Here is a 19,951-nt window from a genome sequence, read left to right on the forward strand (position 1 = left end):
CCTCACACACACACACAATATGAAGTCATAAAACGGAAGGAAGCCCAACGAAACGAAACGTAGCGAAAAGTAGACATTTTTCTGGGTAGGGGAAAAGCATAAACAATGGAAATATGCGAGATGAACGAGGACGAGTATGCGGATATGCCGGGGAACCCCACGAAACAGAGGGGTCCTCCATCGTGGCCACTTGGCATTCCATTGGCATATGCTCTGTACATTGCCGAAAGTCCGGCAGGTGTTTTCCTGCCGATTTAAATTATTCGCATGCCTCGGTCGGAGGACAGGCCCCCGGCATAAATTCCACCGGCGGCGAGAATTTTAACCAAAGCCAATTGGCCAAGATAAGATGTAATGGCCTTTTGTGGCCCAGTTCGTTGGTGGGCACACATGCTGGCTGGCTGGGCTGTAGCCCCTGGTTATCTGGAAGAGTTACGAGTGGCAGGACCCAGGACACACTGGCTACTTCTTCTACTGACCATGGGAGCTGCTCTGCCTGCGAGTCAACGACACTGGCTGCATTCGCCTGCATTGGCTGCACGAGCGAGGTTTAATGGCTGTGGCATGATTTAGCAGAAAGCCAGGACATCGGGACACCAGGACTTTCAGGACACCCTGTCGCGGCAGACGAAGGCCAGACAGGAGATGGGAAGGAGCTGGAATGGGTGGCGGAACATTGCCAACTTGGCCAGGTCCCTGCTCGAGTGCTCGTCCCAGCAGGCAGCTGCTCTTTCCCACGTGCATCATTCGAGTTGCCGCAATTTACATTCAATTTTAGATCAATACACAAGCATAATGGCACTGCCACTCCCCCACATCGAAATCCGCCCGCAATGAGTGGGCGGCATTTCGGTATCATTTTTATTGCTCCTTGTGGCGGAGCTAAAGCGATTTGGTAACATTCAAGGTGGTGTGCCGGCAGAGCTGCCCGTTCAGCTATGATACTGAAAAAAACCCTGATTCAATGTTCTGGATGTATAAGAAGACTAAATAAATGTAATAAAATATAAGGCATCTTTGGATACAAATTATTTAATTGCTCTTAGTTGTACTGGTTTTAAGCTACTATAAACTCGTGAGCTTCAAAGACTCAAGATATGTACATATATTTCACTTTTTAATCATTTTTTTTTTTTACAGAATTAGCAAAAAGTATTTTATTTTAATCGAAAAAATAAAATAAAAACCATCAACAGCTCTGATCTACACTATTAAGAATTTTAATAGAAAACTATACTTGTAATATATAATTGCTCGATTTAATTTAAAATATTTAAATTAATGTGGAAAAAACTATAGATATTAAATAAAATATTTTTCTAATTGGTGGATATTAATATTTAAAACCAAATTCCATTTACACTTTTACAATATCTTAAAAAACCTGGGTGCTAGTGTGGGCGTGTCACTCTACTGACCCTTGCGCTGCGCAAGAATCTCTAGAATGTGCCACTTTCTAGGCTTTAAAGTTTCCGAGATCTCAGCGTTCGTACGGCGGGACGGTCAGAAGGAAGTTACTTTACGAGTAACGAATATAATTAATAAAACTTGAAATGGATGAAAATCAAAGAAAGTATCTTAATTAACTATCAGTTTATTAAATGTTAAGGTTTATTATGCGCAAATCGTATTATTTTTTATATTTTTCCCTTTTTCAGCTGTAAAATTCGCGACAACACTGAGTGGATCAGTCACCCCGACCCAAGGAGCTTTTTCTGGCGTGCTGATTTCTCAGGTGGTCGCTTTCGCACATGTATTTACATTCACAATGCGGGTTGGGATGAGGTGGGCTGAGCTGAGGAGCCCTCTAGATGGGGTTCCCCCATCGACTTTGTCGTGACTTGCTGCTGCTGCTGCTGCTGCTGCCTTCGCCTTCTTCTTCTCCACATTTCACCCGGAATTTTCCCCAACGTATTGCCCCGAATGGCATTGTACTCCGTCTTCAGCCCTTCATGCTGCCATGTTCCATGTTCCGTGTTCATGCTCATGTTCATGGACAAACATTACTTGCATCTTTGATTGAGGCCATGGAACTATGAAGCACTCGAAAGTTGTTCAACAATTAAAAGTGTTCGAGCTGTTGGTCTGAAGAGCGAGGAGAGCTTCACAAGTGGGGCCCAATCGCTCCGGGGATTGGGCATCTCACACGGGCGTTTCTCAAGTGTCTAGGGACCACAAACTTTAATTGCATGTCCAGCTCAAAGTGCGGACAATTGGCAGTAGGAGCAATTTGGCAAAGTTTGTCAGTTTGCCAGACAGTCCGCTAAGCCATGGCTTCTCCGCCAGAGATGACAGCCTAATCTGCATGGAGGAGGGTATAGTCTTTGCTCCTGCAGAGTTATCAACTGACGGAGAGCTTGCCATTAGCATATTATTGCGAATTTTAAAGAGCCAAAGCCCTATCTATCAATCTAAGGAAATTCAGGCCAACCTGTCAAATATTGAGGCCACTATGTGCACTTACTCGGATTAGTCTACTGATTGACAGCCAGGTTCCTAATTTAATTTACCAGAGTGTGCAGATAGCATACATAGTTAATGCGATCATATTAGATCCGTTGGGTTATTTTGCAACAAGTACAATAACATTTTTCTGGAATTAATATTAAAAATTAATCGGATTCCTCAAATGCTTATATTTAATGGGTTTAAATGTATTTTTTTTAAGCAAATTTATTTTATTAATAAACGTATTTCTTGAACAAATTATTCAAAGCCAAATTAAATTCGACATAGAACCTTATAAGATATTACTTTTCTAAATAAGTAAATCGAGACAGTATATTAGTGGTAAATTTTAATAAGTAACACAAAATATTAGGGAAAATAGATTACAATAATAAACAATGGAAGGGTATTTCCTAGTCTTAGTATCGACTCTGGGTTTTATCTGTTTTTTATGCTTTTGGTAAGCCATCAATTGCACTTGATACTGGGAATTTGTAATAGTCTAGCGCTGGCATGGAAAGCAGAAAGGCAAGGGAAATTAGATTTATGGGAACTTCATTCTCATTAGTTTTTATTAGTTTGTTCCTTGGTTCTGGTTTCTCAGTTTGATGGAGAGCGAGCATCGCCATCACTTTGGCACTTAACATATTGTCCTAATTCGTTTCATTGCTGACATCTCTTTATCGTGTGATTCATTCTGGTTTTGCCTTTGGCTATGGCTTTTCCAGATCTCTTTCCCTTTGCCGAAATCCCTGGCCCACTTTATCTCAAGTTTATCTCAATTTGAGGGAAGAAACGCTGGGTCTCCGGAGCATTTGGCATGCACTCCTCGAGCACACTAATCGCTTTGTCTGGACTCCTGCCTTGGCTTTGGTAATGCCTGCGGGCCATTTTCGCAAAATCCTTAGTCACTGTGCCACTGCCACGCCCACCTAGACATCCCGGCCCGCCCACGCCCACTGGGGATCTGTGGAAATTTGCCAGCTCATCATTTGTGCAGGGCTGTGTAATTAAAGGCGCTCGAAAAACTCGACCACAGGGGGGGAATCCCGGCCTGGGTTGGGTCGGTGAATCTGAGTGAGTTGCTATTCCTGGGACTGCCTTTTCATGTTGATTATGCTAATTTCAAGTCGAAGCTGAACACGAAAACCAGTGAACACGACCACTCGCACTCCGGGTCCGCTTTGAACCGGATCTCCCTCACAAAGGACCTCGCCTAAGTCCTTGGCGCTCCACTTCCGTCGCATATCCTGCCGCAGGCTAGCCAAGTTGATGACTACCAAGGAGCAGACGAATCGCTTCGCCTGGCACTCTTAATGAAAAAATGCTGCATAATCTTGGCCAGCTTTAGCATGTTCCTTTTACACAGGGAAAACTTGATTGATCGTTTTGGAAGTATTAAAGATCATGTCTGATTCGATACTAGCGTATCAATTTGATATGTTAAAAATATTAAATTATTTATCAAAATGGAGTTTAGGGATCTAAGCATTCTTTTTAAGCGCCCGAATATCACTGATCCTTAAGTGGTCACCAATTTTATTTAATCAAAATTAAGTTAAACTTTAATCTAAATATGGTTTTACACAACAAAAATTGTACCAAGAAAAAAAAAATAGGGATCAGTTTGTTATTCACATGGTAAATTTTCTAATTATCATTGTTCCCCCTTTTGAAAATTCACATAAATCGGAAAAGAGAGATAGTTCCTAAAAGTACTCTAGTACTCTACTCTAAACAGAAAAAAAAACAAAGCTCAAGATTGGGAACATCTAGATAGAACTAATACTTCATTTCAACAAAATTATCATCATTTCTAATGAATCATTAGTACTGATCGTAGGAAAAGGGAACCCCTTTAAGCTTCTTAGTGGTAGTATGACATCTTAGTGTAATTGATATGTCTTTTGTTATTATTCACCTATCAAATACTTATAGTATTCACTTAACCTTTATCTTTAGAACTATTTCTGATTTGAACATACATTCAAGTCTGGATTTTTTCCAGTATATCCTGTACACGTGTTATTCTTGTTGCTCCGGCGTAATTAAAGCCTTGGCAAGTGGGGGCAAATGGACTCCTTTCAGGATTGCTCGGGTTACGACGAGGCACTTCACAGCTCTGGCCATTAACTCCACACTTCGATGGCTAAGCACAAAGCAGGGGGAGGGCAAACGCAAAGGGTGAGACGCCAAAAAGCGACTGTGAAATATTCGCAGCTGACAGTTTTGAAAAATGAAAGCTGAGAGGGCGCAGGGTGGCGGTAGGGGGGCGTGGCACAAGCCATAAAGATCCAGTGGCAGTTTCAGCGGAAACGGAAGCGTTCGGCTCGTGCGAATATTGCAAATGTGGCGGAAAATATGGCGTCAGTCAAAAGTCAGCGCAGCGCGTTTAATGCCCGCGACAGCAAATAAATTGCATTTCCACTGCAGCAGCCGAGTGCAGGGGAAAAAGAAAGCAGGAGGAACGAAAGAAAGAATGGCCACCGGGGAGAGAAAGCGAAGAATGCAGCCGGGGAGAAAGGAAATGCGCACAGAAAGAAGTAAATGGGAAATGTGAAATGTGAAAAGCAATTTCAATCTAGCGACGCCACCCGCAGAGCTTCAAAGGTGCGAAAGGCAGCCAAATCGCGCATCCGCCCGAGTGGCCCTGCAGTTGGCAGATCCGCATTCCCATTACCGTCCACATCCATTTTATGCCACTTCCCTTTAAGGCGGGCTTAATTACTCCTCCGCTGCCGTTCCAGTTGGCTACGCAGGCCCCCACTCCCCCTCGAAAATGTCTATGGGTATCCTAAATTAAGTTGTTATCCAGTGGAAAAATATGCAAATTGTTTTTGGCTCATGTCAGACATAAACTTTTTTATGGCCCAGTGACATGTAATAGTAAGCCCCCCAGCTCCTGCCCCTAATCCCTAACCCCCCCGCCACCCCATTTGTCTGGCCAACACTTTCGTCTGCCGCCAAAATATAGAAAATAAAAAAAAAAACAGTATAATGAAACCCCCCGAAAAACAACAACTCAAAATCATTTGCCGCCCCCTTTTTGTGTGAGTGTGTGCGAATTGTTTGGCAGTGCGCGTGAGTGGGTGTATCGATGTGTGTTCACGTTTATGCACTCTCCGTGTTGCCAGAATCAGATAACCCTTAACTCAACCCTGGGAAACCCGACGCCAGTGCAATTTTCCGGCTAAAGGCGGAGATTTGCCGCCACACGTTGTAGAATAATTGCGAATCATAAATATGAGGCACGGCGTCCTCGACATTATTTAGAGGCAAACAGCGGGCCACAACTCTGCCTCCCCCTTAGCTCCCCTTCTGCCCCGTTTAGCGTTTATGGCCTGTTGATTTCGCAGAGTGCAGCCAACAGTTAATTAAGACATTCAAGCCCTGTTCCACCTCACCAACCCCACCCACTGCGCCACCCAGCGACTCATTCACGCCGAACTCTGCCCCGGATCATCGCGTGTCTGCAACGTGGCGTAGAGAAAATCGGGGGAGGGGGTTGCAGCTGGGCGGGAGAAAGACTTTCCATGTTCCATGGAGTCTCCACACACCTTTTACCCACCAAAAACCCCACAAGGACCCGGGTTACAAGCTTCTAATTGAGCGTGCACTGGGCGCTTCTAATTATCGCACGGAGCGAACAGTTTCCCATTTCCCATTTCGATCCTTTGACGCCATTGTTCCCCTTTTCCCTTTTCCAGGACCCTTCACCTCGTTTGTTGTTTATGGCAAATGGCCTGCGACATTCGGCGAAAGGCTCAGCCGAAACATGAATTAAGTTGTTTTCCGTCTGCGATAAAGTTTAAAGTCGCTTTGGGCCTGCGGTTGGGGATCGTACTCCCCACTTACCTATCCACCCACTGAACTCTCCATCCGTACACCCATCCATCCATCCTAACTTCATTACCCAGCACGGAGCTCGTGTGTGTGTGCAAATTTCCTGTTCTGCTTTTTACGGCGGCACGTAATCAAATTAAGCAATTACTGCTCGGCGTTCTGCCCCTCCTCCGCCCACCGCATCCACATCCACCTCCCCATCCCTATTTGCATCCACATCCCCTTGATTGCGGGGCAACTTCAAGGGAAAATTACCAGCTGGAAGGACTCTGCAATCATAACGGTAAACGCTGCCCAAGCAAATGGATTTGGAACTCGAGAACTCCAGAACAGCAGAACAAGTGGCAATCACTCCAGCACCCACCCTGCAACAGAAGGACATCCCATATCCTGGCTAAGCCACAGAGATGCCTGGTACTCGCACTTCGAAAGGGGAGATACCTTTAAGTGGGTGGGGTGTGGATCGAAAATGGGTTGAGACATTCCTCAGTACCCCATCTCTTGCCAGAATTAGAATGATAATCGCTTGGTTTATGGCCAATTAATCAACCCCCCTAAGTCGCTATAGCCAAAAAGGAGGATACACTTTCCATGGGCACTACGCGTTTTCACAGCCGCTCCCTTAACGGCTCTCAAACAAACATACCAAACATGACTTTGGCCACTTTCCAATTGGACAAAGGCGATTCTCGGGGTTCCCAAGGAACCACCATGTTGTCAATTAATTATATTGAATGCAAACCGAAGGTGGAGTGGGGACTCCTGTGCCCTTGGCCTTGGTCATCCCATCATTCCCCTGGTGGCCACATCCTTTGTATCCTTTCGCCTAATCGCTCGGTCGTAAAGCTCCGAATGCGAATGTCCCTAATTATAACTGACCACGCAGCAGTGCAATTCGCTTGCGTTTGCTCCTGTTTCTGTTTCTGTTTCCATTTCTACACTTATCCATTTCCTTTGGAGTTCCGTGAGCAAAAGAACTCCCCCACTGACCTAATGAGCCATTTAGCCAATTGGGGTTAATGTCCACACCCGCAGGAGCCAAGAAGGGGGCGTGGTGCCGCCCACGACCTGAACTCAGCTGAAGTCAACTTGTGCGCGTCGCCTTGATGAATTTTTGAAGAGGCTTTAAAGGAACTTTCAGCCAGGATCACTATGGACGGCCGTACACATAGTGACGAAACACACCGGAATTGTAAAGGAAGAAGACTATTTAAAAAACATTTGTTATACCTTTCCTTTTAAAAAGAAATGGCTAAAATTCATTGAAATATATTTCCCCGGAAAAATTTTCAATTTGTAGTTGGCAGACTTCTTTATAAATCTATCGATTGTTCCAATAACTTTTATTATCGGATGACTATATCATTAAGCAACCTTAGAAAAGATCGCTAAACTTATGCAAAAATAATACGAAAACCACTAGACATATAAGCTAGTAAATTTATAAGTAACAATATTTTAATATCTTTGTGCTTCTTTTTTAATTTTCCAAAAATCAAAAAGCAAGGGTATATAAACTTCGGCTTGCCGAATTTAGCTTCCTTTCTTGTTACTTACAATGTTTTATATCAGAAATGTTGAATGTTGAAGGTGCGATCGTCACGACTTCTTACCTCGTTAGGAGGGGCTTTTCTCTTATAAATATATCAACCCGATTACCGACTTAGGACTTCCTCCTCATGATTTCCTTTTTTCCATTATTTGCTGAATTCGCCTCTTCATTTTCATATTTTCGTTGTTTACGGCCAAACATTTTGGTCACGTGCCGAGGACGTGAGCATTTTTAGGCAACTTTTCGACGTGGTATATAAGTTTACCCAGGAAGTGAAGGGGGAAAGTGGGGAAAGTGTGGAGAGCGTGTCCTGGGGGTCTGGTTAAGTGCATTGTTTCACTGCTGATGACTGCAGCAATCGATGGCTGTATTCTGTTGACTCAGTGTGTCTGTTCAGGACCGTATCGTTGTACCATCTCTCCTCCTGATGCGAATTACGAAATCTTCTGACATTTGTAAGCCTGCGTGGTGATGCGTGAGGTGCAATGCCACATCCCCTGAATCGTCTGATACAGCTTAGTCCTTGTCCAACTCGACAGGACACAAAAGCAGGTCTCGGATGTTCCCAATTCAGTTCTCAATTTACGGGGGCATGGTATTAAGTGAAAGGCCAGTGGAGATGCAAATGCAATTCGAACGCTTTTGATTTCAATTTGTCATTGGTTTCGGTTCGTAAATGGATTCGGGGTCAGTGCCATTTGCTCCACCCACTCCTCGCCATTCGCCCACCCCAACTGACAGTTCATGAAACTGTAATTGGAGGTCCCTGCAGATGATTCTGTCAGTTCATGGAGATCTCTTCAGGCGAGTTTTTTCGGCACTGCATTTTCTATAGGGGAAACCCGCACTGAGTTGACACATTTCCCCCTAGAATGCACCACCCCAGAGTTATACTTGCGCCATGGCAACTTAAATATTAAATATTGGTCCGCAATATTGAAACAGAACCCACTGCAATGTCCCTGGGGCAGTTGACAAATATGCTTTTTTGCTTAAGCGTGGCTCTCCCAAGGGTTGTCGTGAACTCTTGTTCAGTTTTTATATCTTCCCTTTGCAACACATTGGTCCTAATTAGGCTGAGAAAACCTTTGTGTGCATGCAAACTGTCTTATCCCTGGAATATATATAGAATATCTTATCCATATACTTTTCAATTCACTCCACTGTGAGTTGTGCGGAATCATCTGAGATTTAAATATCACTGCTAAAAATTGAACCCTCATCTGAGTCCGTCTATATCCCCAATCTTTCCTCCTGGTGTTATCCTTCAGCCGTGACACCATCCCCTTTCTGCCCCCTTCTCTCCGTCTGCCCCACTTTGCGATCGAATGCTAATATAGTCGTCTGCCAACTTGCATAATTCAATTACATCCGATGTAGACTCATAAAACTAAATCCAAGAAAAACAAAAGCGTCGTGCTTCATTTACTCTAGACCCACTTTTAGGATGGGAGGATTTTCCAAACAGTCCCCATTTTCAGAGTAGAAACACATGCAAGCGGCTGAACGCAATAAAATCTTTCACCAAAGAAGTTTGGCATGTCCTCCCATTCCACATAAAACCATCCATTCTATAGTATTAAACTGGATGGTTGTTGATGTTCGATAGTTGCTGTGGTTGGCCCATCCATGAAACTTTCCCGTCACCTTCGACACCCCAGAGGCGCAGTTTTGCATGTGAAAGCCAATGGCCAACAATTTGCAGAACCGACTTTTTCGGAACACTAAAACTTTGATTTCAGTTTAACTTGGCCATAATAATATCCTGACTTGTTGAAAATTGGGCTATAAAGTAGCTATGCATCCTTTAGTTGCCAACTAACTTAAATTTTCAGTTGCATTTCCCTTTGTTTCGATGAAACAACTTGCAACACTTTTTATGGGTTGTCACCTTTCCAAAGTATGGTTTCCTGGTGATCCAAAAAGATTATATATTTGGGCAGCCCTGGGCTCTGTCATTGACAGCTGTGAGGAAAAAAAGGGAGAGAGCCCAATTCAGCTTTTAAAAGACTGGACAAAGTTTTTATTAAATTCAAATTGCAGCTTCGGATAAGTTAAAATCTCTTTAAATTGGCAGTCTGCAGTTTCCGTAAGCTAAGTGGAAATCTTGGCAACTTGGTGTTTTAGACTTTATAACTCTCTTTACTGAGGCAAAGTGGAGAAACCTTCAGGCATGTCGGGGCTACAAAATAGCGGCGTTAAAGGTAGGCTAAGTACATCTCAAAATGATAAAAAGCTTTAAGACTTTGCTCCCTTTTAGACAATAGGACAGATACTTCCCGTCTCGTCCGACTTATCCAGATTGAGCACAACTACAACTATGTTCCACCCGACGAATCCGATGTAACTAAATCTCAATTACCACCCAAAAGGACTTTACGCCAGGTGGTTTGTTCCTTGCATGACAGCATATATCCTGGGCAGTTGGGTCAACTTGTTTTGGCTGATTTGAAGGAGCATACTCGTAAGGCAGATGTGATTTTGAGACGATTGCGTCGATTCCTGGCCAGTAATCGCAGATTCATTGACTTTAGTCCACTGCCTCGATTGCAGGAGGCAATTGTGAAGCACTTGGCGGAGGAGATGAGTTGCTCAACCAGATTTTACGAGTGTGCAGATGGGAGGAGATATTTGGTTGCATATAGGCCGGGAATCGAACCCAATCCCCTCGAGCTGAGGGCTCGCGAAGGCAACTTTCACTGGGCTCTGGAGGTCGATCCTGCGGATGAGGCGACTGAGCAGACCAGGATCTCCTTTCGCAAGAAGAAACTCTACCTGGACCAGATGTCGCATCTGGAGGATCGCCAGTTGGCTGAGTATTCCTGCCGTTTGGGCCGGAAAATTCTCGAGGAGTGGAATGCCAACAGCCAGTCAATCTGGAAGCGTAAAAGATCTAAACAAAAAATCATGAAGACCATGTAGTCATAAGATATATTTAGGTATTAGGTTTGAAATTATCCACATCCTGCTTATTAAAAAAATTTTTCAAGTGGCTAAAAGTCTGACAAAGCAATAAGGTAGTAATAAAAGAAACTCCGAAATGTGGCAGTGGCATTGAAGGATGGCTTTTTCGCAACCTTAATTCCACTCAAGATGGTGTTAAAGATTTTTTTAATTTAACAGCCAGTCAAGTGCTGCAGATGCACTCGATTTTGGGAATATCAAAGTGGTGGTCTGTGCTGCTTCTTTTTGAGGCGAATAATGTTTCAACTCCCTTACTTACTATTTGGATAATACAATGTCTTGCAACTCTCGGCCAAATCTTAAAATGGTTCCGTATTTTGCGATCCTTGCAACAATCTAGTAACTGTCGCTATTACTTTTGTGCGGCAGTTTGTTTTCCAGAGCTTGGACCTTAACCCAACATCCTCATAGCTGCTTCCTTTCTGGTCACGTGCCCAGTTTGTTTACATTTAGGGGATTCCATTCCGTTTAGTTTTCACTCGCTCTAATGCGATTTTATTTCTTTTGCTGTTTGCCACACATTCCTATTGTTTCATACCCCTTTGCCAAGACCCTGCCACAGATCAACGCATATTTGTTCTTACTTTCGCATTATTATCCTTATCCCAACCCCATTTTTTCCCGGATTTCCTGATGGGGTTGGTGTGAACTTTGGCACTCGGCTGCAGCTTTTTCTCCGGCTTATCCTTCTTCCTGCAACTCCTGCAACTATTTAGTGCCACCCACATCCACTTGTGTTTCCACTTCCATTTGCTGTTCTGTTTCGCGGCTGCTTATTGTGTTCTATATCCGCCTTAGTAGCGCCATTTGTTGCATCGGGGGTTGACTGGCTTAACCTTTTCTATTCCGGGTTTTTCTTCAGCTGTTTTGTGCACTCAATACTGGTGGGTAAATCTCAAGGAGGACGGGATCTGCTAAGGGGTTTAGCGCAGGAAATATTGATGGTATGAGTTTGCTTCGCTGATAAGTGCACGTCTGGGGGATTAGCGGTCTCTTATCAGTTGGAATTCTTGTAGTTTGGCTGTCCCCCCCCCACCCAGAAATCCCAGCTTTATCACAGTCAATTTACTTGGTTACGCTTTAATAGCCGCCATCGAGTCACGTGCTCGAAAGCTTTTAAAATTTGATTACATTTTGAAGGGATTCGCGAACATGACCAACTGGTTCGCCTCGATAACTTTTATTACTCCCGTTGACAGGCGACGGTCTGCCAAGTGTAATTGAATTCCCCCGTTAGGGAAAGTATTTACCCTTACAATTTAACTGCCGGCAATTGTTTTGACCAAGTTGTTCAATTTGTCTGACTGCAAATTAAATCCATTGGCTCTGCCTTTGTGCTGTGTTCGCAATTAGTGGCACCAGTTGGGATTGCAGCTCGTTCCGCAGCTGATTCGACCAGATTGGATTAGTGTCAGTTGCCAGTGCAATCAAAAAAGGAAGCAACAGTTGCAGGCAGCCGAAATTGGGGAGCCACCGGGGGGTCAAAGGGTATTCGGAGCCCGCAGTGCGCATGTGCCCACTCAAGATTCCGAATAACCTTCGGCTTTTTTTCGGCTCATGTTGATGTTGATGTTATGTAAACAAACGACAGTTGGACGACCAGCGGCTGACGAGACTGCGGTTTGTACGGATGTTCCAATACTCACTTATTCGGGGCTTGCCCTACGGACCTTTGACAATATCCGTGCCAGAACCACGTTTTTTACGTCTCCAAAGCCAAACTGAAATGGGAAATGTAAGGGGTGTAGTGTCGTCTGTATCATCAGTTGCCATGTCGTTTACTCTATGTAATAAAACACCTTTAATGGTAAAAAAATGATATGGTAAAAAAGATTTACATACCCAATCCAATTATTTTACGCTTTGGTTTCCATCCTTTTCATTTAATATAAAGCCTTAAAATTGAATTTTTATAAAATGTTAAAAAAACCTTTCGGAGGGTATTACAATTTCATTCAGAACCCTTCCATTTTTAGGCATACATGATGAAAATGAAAATGATTTCATTAGCATATAAGCCGTTCTGCAAAATTAATTTCCAAGCAAAAACTTTACTATACTTAGTAAATCGTTTTATAAACAGTAGGATCATCGTATTTGCAAATGGGTTTACGGAAATATGGCATTCAAAGACTTTAACTATAGAATCTTGTACTTTCAAAGTGATATTCCAAACAAAAACTTTCCTACACTTAGCAAAGACTTTTATAAACAACATAATCTTCTCACTTACGGATGGGCTTAGGGTAAAATGACATACAAAGACTTTAACTATAGAATAAACACTCATACGCAGTGTAGGACACACTCTTACCGCTCGCAAAACACACACATTACCACAACCGCAGGATTGCGTGACCAACACTCATGTGCATATATGTATTTCTGCTTGGGCCTTTCTGTGTGTGAGTGTGTGGATACACTGATTAGAGGAACAACAAATTGGTGGGGGAAAAACGAGGGGCTCCAAAGTTGTTCTGCGTCCGCTTGTGTTTACATGAAATCAAAAAGTTGACACTAATTGAAATGTGCCGGGGATTAAAGGCCACTCAATAAATGCCAGCCAACGACCCTTCAAAAAGTGCCCAACCCCCCAGGAAAACCCTCAGCGCCCCAAAACCTTTATGCGGTTCAAGTTTCGCGACCACAACATAAAAGCCATAAAAGAATATTATGCAAATTTGATGTTCCGCTCGAACACTTTTCAGTGGAGACCCATGGCCCATCGCAGGGTCCACTTTCTTCGCTTAGTGGCTCGTTGATTGAATGGCCACTAAGTGCTCTCGACTCTTGGCCAACAGAAGCAACAACAACACCGAATAACGAACAAAATTCTGAATCATGTCAGGCCTTAAAGTATGCTACGATTTTTACCCTGAGTAGTCGGGCCATTACACAATTGCAATCACAATAAAAGAACTGGGGCAAACCCAAATCCTTTTAAGGAAAAAAGATTGTTTTCTGTTATTTTCTCAATTACCCTTCAAAAAAAACTACAGAATTTATTCACATTGTTTTTGTTCATGTAGGATTAAAATTGTATACTATAGGTATATATTTTGAGCCAATTGGTAGAAATAAAAAAAACAACATGTGCTTTGTATTTAAAATTTAAAAAAATAAAGCTTAAAGTATTTAACAGATTTATTGAAATGTATACTCTTAAAATATTTGTTCAATCAACTGACTTTCCTTTTTGCTTAAATATAAATTTTGGAGTTTGCTTTAATACCAGCCTAAAATATGTTGGACCTTTAATCGCAGCTTGGTTTCTTGTTTATAAAATATGCGATAATTCTTAAGCTTCTTAAATTTTCCAAGATTCTCACTATGGAAGGTCTGGGCATAAAAAAACAGAGAGACTCAATTTTATCACAACTAGCGCAAAGACTGTATTTCGGTGTCTATAAATCAATGATTATGATCCGACAGAGAAGGCATTCACCCCCAGTTAAAATACGAGCGCACACTTTCCATTAAATATTCAAACGACTATCGCAACCGACACATCCCCCAATGCGTATAACTAACATGCCATATCAGCTGGATGTCGAAATTTCCCATTAGCTTTAATGCGCCAGCCCAATTCCCAGAGTTTATTAAATTCGCGTAAAATATTTCGCTGGGCACATTATAATGAACCTGTAATGCGAGCGGGTAATGGAAATGGTACATGGCCAAAACACCTGCCCACTGGCCAGACAAATTTTCAGCGATAAATTTTGATAGCTGATTAAAAATAACGAGCGACATTTGCTTCCTTTTGTCCCTGTAAATGGAAAATGATTGCAAATGCTTTGTCGAGTGGAATGAGGAGGGATGGTTATTTTTGTTCTCCGGGCTAATTTGTGCAGACAATTAATTTTTGTTAGGTGCTTGAAGCTCTTGTTCATCGGGGAGCAGCTTGTTAAACAGAAATGTTGTTTTGTCGAAACAGATTCCGATCGAATGAGAAATTTATGGCCCATGCTTGGGGGTATAATATAAAAAAATGTTATCGCTGATTTTGCAAGCACCATCGAAGATTCAATCGACCATAAAAACTTTTCCACCCTTAGTCCCTTTTTTCAATTATTTAAATGTTTACTCAGCGTAAATGTTGAAGTATTTAATTGCGCTATGCTTTTTAGATTCCTAATTTTAAATGGGTACAATCTGAATATGTTTTTGAGAATATAATAAACTCTGTAACTGAACTTCTTTACCAAAGATACTGTTTTTTTCAAGGTGGTCAGGGTGGCGTCAAAATAATCCCATTTCTCCATCTTCTAAGGCTGACAAACTTTGTTAGAGGAGAGTACTTAGTCACTCAAAATAAACATTAATCGAGGCAAAGTTCATTAACCCTTTCCAGCCATTCGAAAAGCTTTCGAGGAAAACTAAAAGCAAACAAAATAGAGTGCTGAGGTGGAATAAAGTATGAACCGGAATGAAGGCCAGCTCACGATTCAATTAGATGGCAAAGCCACTTTGTAATTGAAACAAGGAGGCCAGAGGGCAGTCCATCGATGTCCTTTTAATTGCAGGGGAATGAGTGAGCCAAGTCGGGAGCCGGCAATCTCAGCAGGGCAGAGTCAATATTGTTCCACGATGAAATTGTCCAAGGAAAAGCAGGAGTACGTGTCTCTCCCAGGATTCTTAATGATGGATGGCCACAGGGAGGGGATGCCGGGGGGATAACAGATTATTATTCATTACTGCTCAGACTGCTCCTCAGCTCCTCGGCTCCTTGGAAGTAATTGAAAAGTTTTCCCACTCCAAGCCATCCATTCAGGGCTCATCTTCTGCTCATCGCATCTCATCAGCCTCGTTCGGTTCCGGAGACAATGGAAAATGCTCAATTTGTCACTTGTCGGAGGAGTTGGAATTGGAGTAGGAGTTGCAGGACTTGGAGGCGTGCCAGACTGACGGATGATGCGTGTGACTGAGCAGAAACCCCTTAGAAACCTCTTACCACTGCAGCTCCTTTGCCTGATTATGATTGAGTTGATGTAGTTAATATGTTATCGACTAAGATGATGACTGTAATAAGGAATGTGCTTCAAGCCAGCCCTTCCCCATCGTCAATATAACTTCTCTTCTTGAAGTACTTACACCCTGCTGGCTGTTTGTCTGCTGCTCCATTCGAATCTGTTACAGTGATTCCACTCAGAAAACACAGGCAAAAACAAACATTTCCCTTCGTTTATTTGTCTTTTGAATTATTAATGCACTCGCTGAATGATTTTGGAAGCCCAAGGATTCCTGGGCCAAGTCTACTGTAGTCCTGCTGAAGATGCTATTGCCTCGGATGTTGTTGAAGCAGATGAAGGGGCTGCTAGGAAGTGTAGAAAATGGTTCCCGAAATTCAGGATCGCTTTCCCAACAAACCCGCGATGCTCTTTTGGGCAGATAAGTTTAATTAAAAGGACCGCAGCATTCTTTGGCTTAACTCGGGAATTGCTTCCATCCGCTAGAAAACTATCTTGTGTTGGTTAAACTTTAAAATTCCAAAAATGTTTCAAGGCAGAAAAATGGAGGAATTGGAAAATGAAGGCAACAAACTTTTCTGATTTCGATTTTTATTGCGGCCAGAAAATGGGGAAAAGCGAGAAGAGTATTGGGGCGAGAGTCAAGTGGGGAATGGGAAAGAAGCAGTTCTGGTTGCTTCTTGGCAACAATTTTTATACCCGTTACTCGTAGAGTAAAAGGGTATACTAGATTCGTCGGAAAGTATGTAACAGGCAGAAGGAAGCGTTTCCGACCCCATAAAGTATATATATTCTTGATCAGGATCACTAGCCGAGTCGATCTAGCCATGTCCGTCTGTCCGTCTGTCCGTCTGTCCGTCTGTCCGTCTGTCCGTCTGTCTGTCCGTCCGGATGAACGCTGAGATCTTGGAAACTATAAGAGCTAGGCTATTGCGATTAGGCGTGCAGATTCCTGAGCTTCTTACGCAGCGCAAGTTTGTTTCAGCAGAGTGCCACGCCCACTCTAACGCCCACAAACCGCCCAAAACTGTGGCTCCTACAGTTTTCATGCTAGAATAAAAATTTTAACTGAAATGTATTGTTCTTATCAATACCTATCGATTTACCTAAAAAAAAGTTTGCCACGCCCACTTGAACGCCCACAAACCGCCCACAAACTTCAAAAAATCGTAAATATGATCGCGGATATCTCGGAAAATATGAAAGACAGAGAAATGGGATTTCAGATTTAGATTCCGTAGGCTTGAGCGCAGCGCAAGTTCGTCACGCGAATATGCCACGCCCACTCTAACGCCCACAAACCGCCCAAGCCTGTGGCGCCCACAATTTTCATGCTAGATAAAAAATTTTAACTGAAATGTATTGGTCTTGTCAATACCTATCGATTGATCCAAAAAAAACTTTGCCACGCCCACTCTAACGCCCACAACGCTTAAATCTGTCTAACGCCGGTAGGTGGCGCATTTCAATCTCGCTCTGCTGCTTTCATATCTCCATTAACCTTTGGTCCCTTTAGCTGAGTAACGGGTATCTGATAGTCGAGGTACTCGACTATAGCGTTCTTCCTTGTTTTATTTTGGGAGCACTCCACGACGCCGGTTCCATTGCCATGCCCACCATCCCCACCATCCCCACCCAATAACCCACCGACCCTTGCACTTTGACCTACCTTCCCCTGCAGTTGGCATTCCTTTCGGGTTACCTGCACACGCAACCATCAAGGATAAAGGGGCGAGAGGTAGGGGGAAGGAGCAGCTGAATAAACACGTAGACCAACAATGAGCCAAGAGGGGTAAGCCACCTCAACCACTTGAACCACAAACATTTCGAAAGCCAAAAGTTGTTCCCTTTTTCCACTTCATAATTTATGCCAAACAAACACATAAATATTACCTCAAATTTATTAAAGCCCCAGCCATTTCCAACCACCAACTCATATGCGAAGTAAGTAGGTAAGGAGGGATCTCTTTTGGAACCCCTAAGCTGTTAATCATATTGCAACTTTCTAATTACTTTTGCAGGGAACAAACTTTTTATTTTGATTCTGCAAATTGTTTGCTCAACTGAACCACAAATCCCGCATATACAGGCTCTCAATCCCCAATCCAAAGTCCTCACATTGAGGAAATCCCCTCCTTATAAACGCATTTCCTTTTGTCAACTTCTGTTTTCTTTTCTGCAGTCTGATTTGCACTAAACTAAATCACTTTCTATTCACCAGGAACCGAACTTTAACGAGGGAGAAATTGGAGGAGAGTTGGGTAGATGGAGAAAGGAGAAAGGAATATGCACTGACCAGCAGCAGAAAAGTGGACAAAGTGACAGGCGATAGCCGCAAAACAACACAGGAAAAGTGGAAGGCAGGACCAGTTGACAGGAGCTCAGCCAATAAAAGCCAACCAAACTCGGTCCGGGCCAAATTTGGACACACTGATGCAAAAAGGCAGCGGAGTAGGCCAACAGCAACCGCAGCAAAACAAAACTGGAAAAGTTGGTCCAAAGGACTGCGGAAGGGGCAAGAGAGGAGCAGCCAGCGGAAGCCGAGGCTGAAAAGTTCCCAAATTTGGTAGACAGACCTCTTTCAGGCCATCCTATCCCAACCCATTTCCCACTTCCTACCGGAACAGTTAGCAGCAGTTGGAATTTGATTTTAACGCTGGGATCTGTTCTGAGTCCTCTGTTTGTGGCACCAGCAACTGACAACCATCACCCAAAGCAGGGGCAACTGGCAGCCGAATTAAAATCCGCACCAGGGAAACTTCACCCGGAAAACTCCACTCCCCTTCTGCCTTCAAGGATACGCATCAATGGAGACACATTGAGATTGGCTGTCAAAGGGAGGATCCGGAAAAGGGAAGTGGAGCTGTGGAAATGCTCGCCACTTGCGGCGACACATGCTCTGACAATTCATTGACTCCTCGCAGCACCCACTAAACAGAAGCCACTCCACCATGGGACTCCTCCCGCCGCCCATCCCGATCCTGCTCTTCTGCCTGGCGATTTCCACTTCCGTCAGCGGCTATCTGAACATTTTCATCAGCCACCACGAGGTGATGAAACTGATGGGTAAGTCCAAATCCAGTTCCGGCTATGGCTCCTAATCCATTAATGAAACCTCGATGGGGGACTGACACACCCACTCCAACACAGATCTATGATTAATAGTTGGAGGCCAAAGTGCGACAGGACAAATTCATTGATCCCTGAACACGAAAACACAAACAGTCCCCGAAGTTGGGGACTATGTCACAGTCATTAATAGTTCCGAAATTATAGTTGACCATTAAGGAAAGGTTGGTTGATGGGGGGAGGTGGAAAATAAGGGAATACTTATCCAGGCGAACCAAAACAAATCGCACACAAATCGATTTCCGCCGGGCCTAAACCACCCGCCTCCACCTTGCTGACAGCTGCAAGTAGCTTTTCCATTTTCCACTTTCCTCGAACATTTCCCTGGCACCCTCCTTCAACCCATGTTCTCCTTGTTTGTTTTCTTGTTTTTCCGTTTGTTGCTCCACGCGAATCCTTGTTATTGATGGCGCCGGCTCCAGATCGAGCCAAGGCCAAGTTCCCCAGCCCAACTCCACCAACTCCTCCTGGTGGGAGCTACACGGATTTCATAGACGTGCCAAGGCGGAATGGCCTCGTGCTTGTCGTTTGGCTCGCGATTTCCCTGCTCCTCAGGTTGATTAATGGACCTCAGAAATACAGGATGGGAATATAGGAGAGGGAGTGAAACTCCGGTGGGGAGGCATGGAAAACTGGCCTAGTTCGCGGTGCTACTCCATCGCTCGTCGCTTAGCTGGTCACAGCTTTTTCCGGCACTTAGCTGTAATTGGAGCATAAATGCTTCCATCTCATTATGCAGGTTCTCCACTTCGTTTCCTGGTTGCCAAATCAGGGCACTTCAATTAGCTGATGGCGTAAATGTAATCCGCAGTCGGATAGGAATGGATACTAGATTGATGGATGAATGAGCTACATCCAATTATTCTCATCCATCTGCTACCATCCATCTCTCAAGGCATTCAAATGCATTCCGGATCACTGGGGCAAGTGGGCTCCTTCCTGGCAATTGCACTTTATAACCAACCATCACTTTTCCCACTTTCTCAACTATTTACCCCGCATGCAAATCGGATTTCATTAGCGACATTTCAAAAGATGTTTCCAC

General features: G+C 43.6%; 1 protein-coding gene across 1 annotated transcript; it reads left to right on the forward strand.

Annotated features, from left to right (window-relative positions):
* Positions 1–9,823: 9,823 nt before the first annotated feature.
* LOC119551278 lies at positions 9,824–10,806 on the forward strand. Its single transcript, XM_037860543.1, has 2 exons — positions 9,824–10,047; positions 10,104–10,806. Exons 1-2 carry the CDS (start codon positions 10,017–10,019, stop codon positions 10,763–10,765), a joined length of 693 nt encoding a protein of 230 aa, XP_037716471.1. The 5' UTR covers positions 9,824–10,016; the 3' UTR covers positions 10,766–10,806.
* The last annotated feature ends 9,145 nt before the right edge of the window (positions 10,807–19,951 follow it).

The sequence above is a fragment of the Drosophila subpulchrella genome, chromosome 2R, assembly GCF_014743375.2.
Source record: "Drosophila subpulchrella strain 33 F10 #4 breed RU33 chromosome 2R, RU_Dsub_v1.1 Primary Assembly, whole genome shotgun sequence".
Classification (NCBI taxonomy): Eukaryota; Metazoa; Arthropoda; class Insecta; order Diptera; family Drosophilidae; genus Drosophila; species Drosophila subpulchrella.

Excerpts from the sequence above, each read along its gene's own strand:
- LOC119551278 (XM_037860543.1), top strand. The coding sequence starts at position 10,017 with ATGTCGGGGCTACAAAATAGCGGCGTTAAAG. Across the intron at positions 10,048-10,103 it reads ACAAAATAGCGGCGTTAAAG|ACAATAGGACAGATACTTCC; the intron begins GTAGGCTAAGTA and ends GCTCCCTTTTAG.